At 56.6% G+C, this 12,137-nt stretch overlaps 1 protein-coding gene across 3 annotated transcripts in view; it reads left to right on the plus strand.

The window, feature by feature from the left end:
- Positions 1-12,137, plus strand: part of SCUBE1 (signal peptide, CUB domain and EGF like domain containing 1) — a 138,209-nt gene that overhangs the window by 42,802 nt on the left and 83,270 nt on the right. For all 3 annotated transcript variants that reach the window (XM_032346018.1, XM_032346019.1, XM_032346020.1), the window contains one exon: positions 8,683-8,817. In XM_032346018.1, coding sequence (XP_032201909.1) covers positions 8,683-8,817 — 135 coding nt within the window. The remainder of the gene's footprint in view (positions 1-8,682; positions 8,818-12,137) is intronic.

The raw sequence follows: 12,137 nt of genomic DNA on the forward strand, positions 1-12,137 counted from the left end.
AGACGCTCCACACCGTCAGTCAGGGAACTGCAAATCAAAACCGTCATCAGCACCACCTCGCACTCCCAGGATGGCTCTAATTTTTGAAAATGGGACAACAACAAACGTTGGCAAGGGGGTGGAAACTCCGGAGCCTTCCTGGTTTGCTGATGGGAACGGGAAATGGTGCAGCCACGTGGAAAGCGGTTTTGACAGTTCCTCCAGCGGTTACCCGTGAAACCACCATGTGACCCGATGTGCTGCCCCTGCGTCTACACCCAAGAGGATTCAAACATGTTCGCACAAAAACCTGATCACGATGTTCACGGCAGCACTCATCACAACCGCTGAAGCGTGGAAACGAGCCGCAGGTCCATCAGCTGGTGAATGGGTCGCTCCCAACAGTAGAATACTATTCAGGCGTAAAAATGAATGACCCGTGCTTCACCATGGATAGGCCTTGAAAACATCATGGTATGTGAGAGAAACCAGACAACAAGGAACACATGCTGTTTGGTTGCACTGACAGGAAATGTCCAGAATAGGCCCATCCATAGAGAAAGAAAGTAGACAAGCAGTTGCCAGAAGCAGCGGAGAGGGGAGAATTGGGGTTGCCTGATCATAGGCACAGGGTTTCATTTTGGGGTGATGGAAATGTTCTGGAATTGGATCACGGTGATGTTCGCACCACCTTGCGAATGCACTAAAAACCACTGACATGTATGCTTTAAGATGGTGAATCTTACATACTGTGAATCATATCTCAGTTAAGTGGAGAGGCGCCTGGGTGGCATAGTCGGTTCAGCATCTGACTCCGTTTTGGCTCAGGTCGTGATCTCAGGGTCGTGAGATCAAGCCCCACGTCAGGCTCTGCGTTCAGCCAGGAGTCTGCTCGAGGTTCACTCTCCCTCTCCCTCTGCCCCTCCCCACTCAGTCTCTCTCTTTCTGTAAAATAAATAAATAAATATTTTTTTAAAAAAAGTCTTTAAGACTATGTGGACAAATAAAATAGGTAGCATGTACAGGGAGTGGGGTTTGTCCCACACCCCAAGGAGGCCACATACAAGGCTCTGTGTCCAGTTCTGAGGATAGGCTGGGGTCCCCACGGAAGGGTGACAGGGTGGCTCACTAGCCCACACCTGTGTCAGGAGGGAGCGGTTCCAGAAGCTGAAGCTGCCCTGCTTAGAGACCACAGGCCGAGGGCTCCCTTAGGATGTGGCTCGTTGTCACTTTTACACTCTGGAAGGGACCTTACCATCCCCCAGGGCAAGTTCACACCTGCGATTCTCTGAAGCACTCACGGGTTGATGACATTTGTTGGCGCTCTTTGTGTGCCAGGCACCGTGCTCAGTGCTTTACCGTGTTCTTTTCTTTAATTCCCTGTACAAGTTAGGGCACCTATTATCCCTGTTCTGTAAAGAAGGAGACCAAGGTCCCAAAAGGTTAAGCGACCTGCCCAAGGTCACACAGCAGGTTACTCACTGAATCTCGTACCCCAGCTGGTAAGGCAAGGATGAGCACCTGACGGTAGCGGTCACAGGGAGACCTCATGGAGACTCTCGTCAGGGGGAGTGGCCAGCGGCATCTCCAGTCCTTAGGGGCAGTCAGGGCTGCTCCCTGATCTCCGGAGGACCACGAGGCAGCTGCTGGGATTGAAGCTGGGGCCCAGATGAGGGATGAGGCAACCAGAGCATCAAGGCCAACATCTTCCGCAGAGCTATGTCCTGTTGTGGGCTGGCTCCTCTGGTCTGGACATGAACAGTGAGCTTGAAGGTCTGGAAAGCTGACCCTACCTGTCATGTGCCTGACCTCTGGTTCCTAAGCTGGTCACAGGCCCAACCCGAGGGGCTTGGTGTCAGAGCAGGACCACAGTGGGAGACCCTGTGTCTCCCACATCTGGCTGACCTGCTGGAGAGGCAGGCGCCCCAGAGAAGGCCCCAGCTAATGCCCAGACCAGGAAGCGGACAGGTCCCAGGGGATCCCAGTCATACCTCCCCCCTGCCTTTGCCAGTACCTCTGACAGCTCAGGGAGTGTCCTGGATCTGGCAGAACCCAGGCCCCAAAGCTCTAAGACCCATGTGTATTTTACCCGAAATCTCATCCATCTGGTTCGCATTTATTTACACTTAACTCATCAAATGCAATTTTGCAAGAGCCGCTCGATAGCCAAGAGGCTTTTCTGCCTAAGACTCCCTTCTGAAAGGGGCCAGGGAAGGGCTGGGTCCTCAGCCCTCAGGGACCAGCAGGGAGCTGTCAGGGTCGGAGGTCAAGTTTGGTTCTTGTGATGGGCCGGGGCCTCTACCTCTGTTCTTGGACCCTCAGTGGGGTCTGCGATGCCGGAGCCGGGCGCAGGGTCTGACACATAGTAGGCTCTTGGCAGCCAGGAAAACATGGGTGGGGCCCAAGCAGAACACAGAGTCTCTGTTTCAAATCGTGAAACGTTCGTGGGAAACACAAAGCAACCAAAGCTGGATCCAGAAGTAATTTTTAGTTATTATAAATAGCTGAAAACCTGGATTCTTGGCCCAAAGTAGGACAAACAGCCAGCTATTAATAAAAATAAACACTAGCACCTTGGGCCAAAAAGCAAACCTCAGGGCAAACCACAGTCCTGCCTGCAGAGGCCTTCCAGAACCGGATCGAGCTGCAGCGTGTTGGTGTCAGCTCTGGAAACCTCCTCGCTGGGAAGCGAGTGTGGCCATCCCAGCGCATGGGCCCATCCCAGACACGGCCCTCTGGCTGGCCTGTGCCCGTGAGCGATGGGCACCCCCAGCAGAGCTAGGCAATAGTCACAGCTGGCAGCTCTCTCCCCGACCCGGCACCCACACCTCCTGTCAGGCCTACAGCGTCAGGGGGGCTCACCTGACCCCAGGGACTCTGTTTGGACTTGGTCTGTGGTGCCAGGGTGGCGGTCCTCTTTCAGCTAGCGTGGTCACCTTGGCCACCGTGATTGGGAGGGGTGGCCTGAGGCCTGGAGGTCAAGGAGGGGCATGTGGACTATGCCTCTGGGTGGGAGCTGCGGCGCAAGCCAGGACGGTGCCATGGTCATGGAGGCAAACAAACGGGCAAGGCCGTAAGGAAGTCGGCAGCCTTGGTGACTGCCCAGGTTGGGGTGGGGTGGGGCCTTCTCAGGCCAGAGTGGCTGGGATAGGGAGCAGGTCTGGAGTGAGGCCCTCTTTGACACCCTAGTCTCCTTCCCTCCCTCGAACCTTCTATCCCCCTTCAGCTGTTGGCTGAATGAATGAGACGCTGGGCCTCGGGCTAGAGAGCGGCCTGCCCAGAGCAGAGGCCATGTGTCTTCTATCCCAGAATACCTCGGGATGATCTGTTTCTGAGGGTGTCCCCGCAGCCCCACCAGCAAACAGCTCCCTGAGGCCGTGACCAGCCACAGTTCAGCTTCCCCTCCCCTCCCCTCCCTGCACCCTTGCCCTCTGGCCCCGCCTCAGCCCAAAAGAGGGGCTCTGCCAGTCATCATGGCGCAAAGGTGTGTGTCCAAGAGGGGAGCACGGTCCCCAGGGGCGGGCAGGGAGGCAGCTGCAGGCCAGGGCCTTGCAGAGAATGATCTGGCTGGTCCAGGCGCCCGTGATGGAAGGCCACACAGCACCCTCACAGAGCAGGGGCTTTGCGGTCTGGCTGCCACAATACATCCCCCCGTTCCTCCGTTGCCAGTGAAGAGAGTTTACCACTGTGAGCCCAGAGCCTGCCCCCAAACCCACAGGGCCTCCTCTCTGCTCTGCAGCTAAGTCCCTGTGCCCAGGAGCTCCCTGACTTCTGGGAATATCTGAATATTCCTCCTCTTCTGCCCAGGGGGTCACTGGCTCTTCCCCACCTGTGCTCTATCATGCCCACAAGGCTTTGCTTCCACAATACCTCTCGGTCCTCCAGCCTTATGGCACGAATCTCCCTGCCCTCCTGGGCCCAGCTCGCCATTGTTCTCTGTGCTCGGGGCCCGTCCCACAGCAGCTTGGTGAACGGGGACTTAACGGAGATATTCACTGACGTCCGGCAGCTCCTGGGGAGGGTGGCACATAGCAGGTGCTCAGGGTCTGTAGAGGGAATGAATGAACGAAATCATTTCAGGTGAATTTTGAAGGTAAGGACTTCAGTCTGGACGAGGTGGGAGAGGGTACCCCAGGAGGAGGTACGTGCATGCATACAAAGGCAAGTGTGAACAGAGGGTATGTTCAGAGAACAGCAGAAGTGGGTGCCGCTACAGGAGAGATGGCACGCTGTGGAGAGCCTTGAATGCACCCCTCAGTGTGCCCAGAAGGAACCAGGGTGGCTGTCTGCACCAGGGGACTGGCCTTGTAGCTAGTGAGCTCCCCATCGCTGGTATGTACAAGCACACAGGTGCCATTCAGTTTATCCTGCTAATCCTTAGTGCCTACTCAGTCTAACCAGCCACTGGGGTCGGGCATATAGGGGAGACTCGGGTCTCTCCTCAGCCCAGAGCAGATACAGGATGACCAAGCCCAAGGTCCAGGGCAGGGCAAGTCCAGGCATAGGAGGTGAGCAATTTCTGCTGGGCACCAGGGAGACTTCAGAGACTAGGAGTTTGGAAGACATGAGCACATAAGATCAGGGCTGGTGTATTAAGCAGAAACACCCAGGAAACCAACTCTGGTTGCCATGATTGGACTTAAGTGTCCTCACTGAGAGAAGCCAGATCACAGAAGAGCAGGGAAAGGCTGTGGACCCGCAGTCATCTGGCTTCAATTCCCTCTTCTTCCTGTTTTATAGCATTAGGCATATCTCTTCCCGTCCCGGGGTCTCCATTTTCTCATCTGGGAATCTGTCTGGTAAGAAACATGCCCCCGGTATGGAGCTCTGGTGCAGATCTGTGAAGACAGACCCTGTGTGCCCCACTGACGAGTCCTGACCTCTCTGTCCAGGCTGCCGGCCCTGTGCAGGCGACCCCGGTGCTCCCTGGTAGGGGCGTGGTGGGAGGGGACTCCCCCACCAGGGCCCATCCATGCACAGAACAGTTCCACGGGACGACGTCTGTGTGCCTCCTGCAATCTAGGAGGGCTTCCTGGGGGGAGCAGTCTGCATTTCCTCCGCAGATGGGGCCTGTGCACCTGCCACAGGCCACGAGCCAGAGCCAGAACTCAGGTTGTCTGACTCCCAGATGTAGGCTCCCTCTTGGCCATGGGGGACCTCTCATCCCAGAGTTTTCTGAGTCCTACGGGGGCCAAGGAACAATGTGTGCCCGGCTGCCCCCTCAGGAGGGCTGGGGGTTAGGTATTTCCCATAGTGCTCTGCCCCAGGTCAACCGAGCCTCCCCCAGGCCCATGGGTAGCCATCTCATGGACCCAGCCCCTCCTGCTGGCCACTCTCCAGACTTCACTGTGAGTGCCGTCGGGGGGGCTGAGCCCTGGGGCGTGAGGGGTGTGAAGAGGGCATCAGGCCCTTCATCCAGCCCCTAGAGAAGTTGGTCATGACCACGGGCTACCCAGAGGGATTCTGAGACCGTGGTTTCCTGCCCAGCTTGAGGGAGGCGTGTGTTTGGTCCACTGTGGAAAAGGGTGCAGAGGGGGCAGCCCCCTCTTCCCTCCTGCTTAATCTTGGGGCTTTGTCATTTAGGAGTGGGGAAAAGAAATGTTTACACGGCCTTGCATTTGTTTCAAATTATTCACCAGTGCTGGAGAGTCATTGTTCCCGGCTAGTGTAAACAGCACTGTCCCAAGGCCCAGCGCTCTGCCAGCTCATTGAAGTTGTCGATGTGCAGCGTCAACAGCTCTCTGGCTCCCGGCTCCCAGGGAAGTGGGGAGAGGGGCCAGGCCAAATGGGTGGCACTGGGGAGCTCATTCACGGTGGTGTCCGAGTAGTGTTTTCACACCATGCATTTGGCACTCAGGGCCTCTGTTTAGTTTGGTTTCTGACTGAACCTTTGCTAGAGCTGGGGAGGCCGAGGCACAGAGCAAGGAATGTGAGAACCACAGGAAGAAGAGCAAAGAACGTGGTTCGAAGAGGACTGGGCCGAGTCCCACGAGCAGATCTCACCTTTACACGTGTGCCACCACACGGGCCTTTGTGGGGCGTCCCTGGGGCAGAGATGGGACGGAACCCCAGGCATGCTCTGGCAGGCTGGCTCTGGCTGTGCATGTGCATCAGGGGTTCGCAGACACGTTCAAGGTGACCCAGCTCCAGCCCACATTCAGAAGAGCTGGTTCTTCATAGCCGTAGTCTGAATGTGCTTGCTGGCGCAGCTGGCTTCGGAATGGGGCAAAGGCTCGTGCTCAGAAGGGGACAGCAGGTTCAAGTCCTGCCTTTGCTCCGAGCAGCTGTGCGACTTTGCTCAAGTGACTCTGGCCGTCTGTGTCTTGGTGCCCTCATCTGTACAACGGAGGCATCCCACAACCTCAGGGCATCCCCGTCGGGGCGGCAACAAGGATGGAGTGAGCTGGTATCTGTTAGGCCCATGCGGGCACGTAATGAGCACTTAAGGGATGTTCGCTTTGCGTTATTGGTAGGATGAGCAGAACTTGGTGCCCGGCTTAGAGCCATTCATGGTCTAGTGCAGGCAGGGGACAGATCCCCGGAGGCAGACTCTACTGAGCGGGAGGGGAGGTGCCCCCCAAGGGTGACACTGGCACCGGACCTTGAGGAAGCCCTCACTAAGTCAGAGACTGTGAAGTTTTCAGAATAATCCTTCTCTGGACTTCCCAGCTCCCCTGGGAGCGCGCACAGGCACACGCACTCGGTCTCTCCTCAGCAAGAGCCACCTTCCCCATTTTAGCTGTAACGGTTGGTGGCTTTTAGAGTTCAGAGCTCTGCCCCCCTCCAGGCTGCCACACAGCCGACATTTGAGCTTGCCGGAGAACAACAGCCTGCCTCAGCCCTGGCCTCAGAAGCAGCCGTGTGGTCTCTTGGGTGGTAAAGCGGGCTGTCATCCCTAAGCCTCAGTGGGACCCAGCTGACACCGTTCCAGAGCTGAGTCCTCTTCTGGTTCAGTGCAGGTCAGTCTGCCTGGTTCTTCTGACCTGGGCAGATGTGAAGAATATCCACCTTCTTTTCGTTCCAGCACTAAATGATAGCTGTGTTTAAAAGAACCGTATGAAAAGCTTATTGTCAAAGTGTGTGTGTGTGCGCGTCTGTGTATGTGCGTGCTGGGGGGGCAGGGGATTGGCTAGAAGCAGCCAGTAGCTCACCTTGGCTTTGTGGTTTCATGTTTTTGCCTATTAAAATGACAATACAGACATGGCACATTAAGGTTCAAGAAGCCCTTCTTTCATTAAACAAACTGACAGTGTAGGGGGTTAGGACTCTGGTAATTGAAACATGCTGTTCTCTTCAAGACCAGGACTCCATAAAGACTCTTTTCAGCCAAGAGCAGCCTTTGTGCCAGCGGCCTCTGGTCAAACTGAGTGTCGGCCCTGAGCTGTGTCTTTCCCGGAGAGTAGGAAAGACTAGTCGGCGACCTTCCGTGGCTGTCTTGGCAGCCAGAGCTTAGGGCCTTTGGAAGACTTCCCCGTTCTCTAGACTTTTGAAATCAATTTGTGAGGCAGGCAGGCTGACCTGTCCTCTAGCCTCTCCCTGGCAGCCAGATCTTGTGTTACTGGTCGCGAATCTGAGGTGCGATTGAAGAAAGAGGGGGCATTAGAGTTGGGTTGGAGAGGCTCCGTGTGTTGGGGGCAGGCAGCGCCGGTTGCACAGTCTTCCTAGAGAGGGACAGGCCAGCAGTGTCAGTAAGATCACAGTCTAGGAGCCAGGCTCCCAGATGGGACCTCCAGACAGGTGACTTGGCCCCTCTGGACCTGAATTTCCTCATCTATAAAATGAGCTACTACCGGAATCTGATGTACGGGGTTGCCGTGAGGGTTAAAGGAGTTAGGACAGGTCAGATGCTTAGAACGGCATGGGTCACACAGGATGCTGAGGGTCAGTTAGCATTAACAACCATTGTAACTCTCTACCTCTATGGAGTAACTCCGTGGAGTACTGTTATGGAGTACCGTGTAGAGTATGTCCATGGGGTACTACCATAGAGTACTGCTGTGGAATACTGCTAGAGAGGGTCACCGCAGTATAGCTCTGTGTGGTGTCGCTGTGGAGTATCACACGGGGTACCTCTGTGGAGTATCACTGTAGTATGCACTCTGCATGAAGTAACACATTCAGTACATCCAGGGAGTATCAGCATACTATGGCTCTGTTCCAGATCACCGTGGAGCACCTCTGTGGAATATCACTGTAGGATAGCCCTGTGCAGTACCACACTGGGTACCTCTGTGGAGTATCACCATAGTATAGTGCTGTGGAGTACCACATGGTGTACCTCTGTGGAGTATCACTGAGGACGCAGCTCTGTGGAGTACCACACGGGGTACCTCTGTGCAGTATCACTGTGTAGTGTAGTGTAGTGCTGTGGAGTACCACACGGGGTACCTCTGTGCAGTATCACTGTGTAGTGTAGTGTAGTGCTGTGGAGTACCACACAGGGTACCTCTGTGGAGTATCACTGAGGATACAGCTCCATGGAGTATCGCATGGAGTATCCCTAGTTCTCTCTGTGCAGCGTTGCCGTGGAGTACCGCGTGGAGTACCTCTGAGTGTTGCTATAGCATCGCTCTGTGCAGTACTGCCGAGGAGTACCACATAGAGTACCTCTGTGGAGGGTCACTGTAGTGTCGCTCCAGGCAGTGCCTGCTGGGCAGCCTGGGGAAACTGATCACATCCGTGTCCCTCTCTGTGTCCTTGCAGATGTGGACGAGTGTCAGGACAACAACGGCGGCTGCCAGCAGATCTGCGTCAACGCCATGGGCAGCTACGAGTGTCAGTGCCACAGTGGCTTTTTCCTCAGCGACAACCAGCATACCTGCATCCACCGCTCCAACGGTGAGTACTGCCCGTGCTGACCAGGCACCCCCCGCCACCCCCCAGAAACAGGCGGGCCCTGGAAACTCCCTTCCCCGCGTCTTGATTCCGGGGGCCTCAGGGTCCGGGCAGGGAATTTTGGTGGCGGCCTGAATGGCTGTTTTGTGCTTTTGGTGTTGGTTCTGCCCGGAGCTCCTCCCAGCGCCGCCTGTCGCCCGCCGCGCCGGGGCTGTCGGTGTTCCCGGTGTTTTTCTGTGGAGGCGAGGTGGGGCCACGAATGGGCAGATGTGGCCAGAGAAGCTCTTTTCCTTTCTGGGCTGAAGGCCGGCTGTGGCCAGGAGGAGTGGGGCCCCATCCCCCATGGTCCCCTTCCCCAGGGTGAGCTGGAGGCCTGACCAGGCCGAGTGCCAATTTCTCGGTCCCCGCACGTTCACCGGGTCACCGGCCGGCAGAGAGTCCTTGTGGCCCGGAGCCTGCTGCCGTCTGGATACCGGAGGGGGGAGGTGGCGGGCCGGCCGGAGTGCCAGAGGAGCCTGGGCACAGCCCCAGGCTGGGACCGAGCCTGGCCTCCAGCCAAGGCCAGCAGGTGAAGGCCTTGGTTTCAGGGGAGGCTGCTGAGAGTTTGGGCCCAGGGCAGCAGGACCATGAGGTGAGACAGCGGGCCAGAAGGCAGGACCCACGTGCCTAGAGGAGAGGGGCTTCTAGGTGGAGGGAACAGCATCTGCGGAGGCTTGGAGGCCTATCCCTCTTAACATAAAGGCAAGGTCTGGAATCCCGAGGCGGGCTGTGCGCCACAGCAGAGCGGGCTGTGGGCGAGGGCAAGAGCCCGTGCTCCTGGGGCCTGGCCTTTGTGTGTGGTCAAGAGAGTGATGGTTTTAAGTTACCCGTTTTTTAGTCAGTACTTTTTAATGAAAACAAGTTGGCCAGAAATTTGTCATAGAATTTTAAGACCCATTAAAACAGAAGTTTAGTAAGGGGAAAAAAAAAAGAGTAGATGGGGACAGAGGCCAGGACGGCCACATGGCCCCAGCCTGAGCCCCGTCCCCAAGGAGGAGGTGCTCGAGGGGCCTGGCCTGCGGTCTGTGGCACCGGCACAGGGAGGGGCTCACACTGAGAGGGGACAAATCCTGGGCTCCGGGGCAGCCTGATACATGTGACCCAGCTCTGCTGCTCCCAGCCGGGGAAGCCCCTACCGCCCTGAACCCCGAGCTTCCTCACCCACAAAGTGGACATGCGGCGCTGACCCGCGGGGGTCTTGGGAGGGTGGGGCTGGAGCTCGGGGGTGAGGGGTGCCGCGCACTAGAGCTACAGAGGCTGCAAGGCGGGGCTCGGCGGGTGTGCTTGTTACCAGAGAGCAATTCCTGAGAAAGAAAAGAGGGAAACTCTTAAAAGTACAAAGCCCAAGGCAAAGAAGCAAACTTACTTTCCTGGCTGCCTTTCGGTACTTGGTGCTTGTTTAGGCAGTTTCCTCAGAGACAAGACCGGCCTGGTGGTCCCCAGTGTCCCCAGAAGGACACGAAGACTGAGCACTGTGGCCCCTGGCCACTCGCCGCAGCTGCCTTGCGTGGACCTCCTGGCAGCCCGTGCCCGTGAGGCCGCCCTGTGGGGCTCTGGGGTCGAGCTGCCCAAGAGGAGGACCCGACGCCCAAGTCAAGTTTTATAAGAAGCAGATTTATGGGGAAGTGAGTGAGTGGTGGTGGGGGGGGGGGTCCCGCTTTCATCAAGGAGGGGGTTTTACAGGGGGCTGCTCTGAGCAAGCTATAAAGTCCCTGAGGCCAGGTTGGCCTGAGCTTCCTTTCCAGCCAGGTTGTCCGTGCTCTGTTTCTTTGAAGAACGGCTTTCCCACGAACAGGGCTCCAGGTGAGGTCGCCAGGCCCCTGCAGGAAAGGAGGGCGCGCAGAAAGGGGAGCCAGTGCGATGTAAGATGAGAGCCCACAGCTGTGTCCTGTTTGTGACCGGGGCCTGCTCTGGCCTGGAGGCTACAGATGCCACCAGACAAACCTCAGCATCAGCCAGAAGAGTAGGGTGGGGGGCACGTGACAGTGTGGGGGCAGCGACACAGGCTGCTGTCGGGTCCTGTGCTCTCACTGGGCCAGGCCCTCGCAGCGACCTGGTGAGGCAGGGATATAACCCTGGGACAGGTGGGGAAGACAAAGCAGTCAAGTTAGGAGCCTCGCCCAAGGTCACACCATAGGGAAGTGGCAGAGTCAGGACTCCGGCCCAGGTCTTCAGCTGTGATGATGGGGCTGGTGAGGAGGAAGGAAGGAAGCCTGAGGAATAGACAGGAGTAGGCAGATGCCACATGTGAGCTGGAACCAGATGACTGGCAAGACCAGCCATGGGAGGAGTTGGGGGGGGTAGCATGCCAGACAGTGTGTGTGCAAAGGCCCTGGGGTAGGAATGGACCAGGCTCTGGTGAAAAGCAGAATGAAGGGTAGGGTGGTGGAGCACCGCGAGCCAAGGGGAGGGGAGCCCAGGATGAAGGGAGTCTGGCAGGGCCCAGACCCCATGAGGCTGGTAGAGTGTGGGTAGGAGTTTGGATCACATGCAGAGGGCAGCCCTAGGAAATGTGCTGGTGGGGAGAGTGGAGGCCTTCAGAGCATCTCAGATACTGGACCTCAAATTACTTGTACAGGGAGCCTTGAGGCCACATGCCTCACCCTTCCCAAAGGCGCTGGGGAGCCAGATCCTGAGCCAGGAATTAAGATTTAGCTGGAACACAGATGTGGAGGCCTCAACCCTAATCTTTGTTAACCAGCACCCACCAGCATACTGGTTAAAGAAGTCCCTTTTCTTATGAGGATTTTTGTGTGACTCTCCCAAATTTTATTATTTTTTGAATTTTTTCTAAAGATTTTATTTATTTGTTTTAGAGAGAGAGAGAGTGTGTACAGTGTGTGTGTGTGTGTGTGTGTTCAAGCAGGGGCGTGGCAAAGGCAGAGGGAGACTGGGAGCCTGATGTGGGGCTCGATCCCAGGACCCGGGGATCATGACCTGAGCCAAATGAAGGCAAAAGCTTAACCCACTGAGCCATTCACGTGGTCTACGAATCTCTCAGTTCTTAAATCTGGGCAATGAGTCAGTCTAAAAAGCAGCAGACACCATCTTGGATCCCTCCTGAGGGACAAGTGGCAGCTTTTCCAGGGTCCCCAAAGGCTGTGGAAGGTCCGAAGAAGACGCTAAGTGCTCGGCCCGCTGCCTCCCTCCTGAGCCTCCACTGGCCGTGACAATTGCCCGCCACAGCTGTGTGCCAACCAGAGGAACGACTGTTACAGAGCTCGAAATCAGAGTGCCCGGGGTGCGGGGACCCAGCTTTTTCTGCACCTAAGTGTCCTCTGATC

The sequence above is a fragment of the Mustela erminea genome, chromosome 6, assembly GCF_009829155.1.
Source record: "Mustela erminea isolate mMusErm1 chromosome 6, mMusErm1.Pri, whole genome shotgun sequence".
NCBI lineage: Eukaryota > Metazoa > Chordata > Mammalia > Carnivora > Mustelidae > Mustela > Mustela erminea.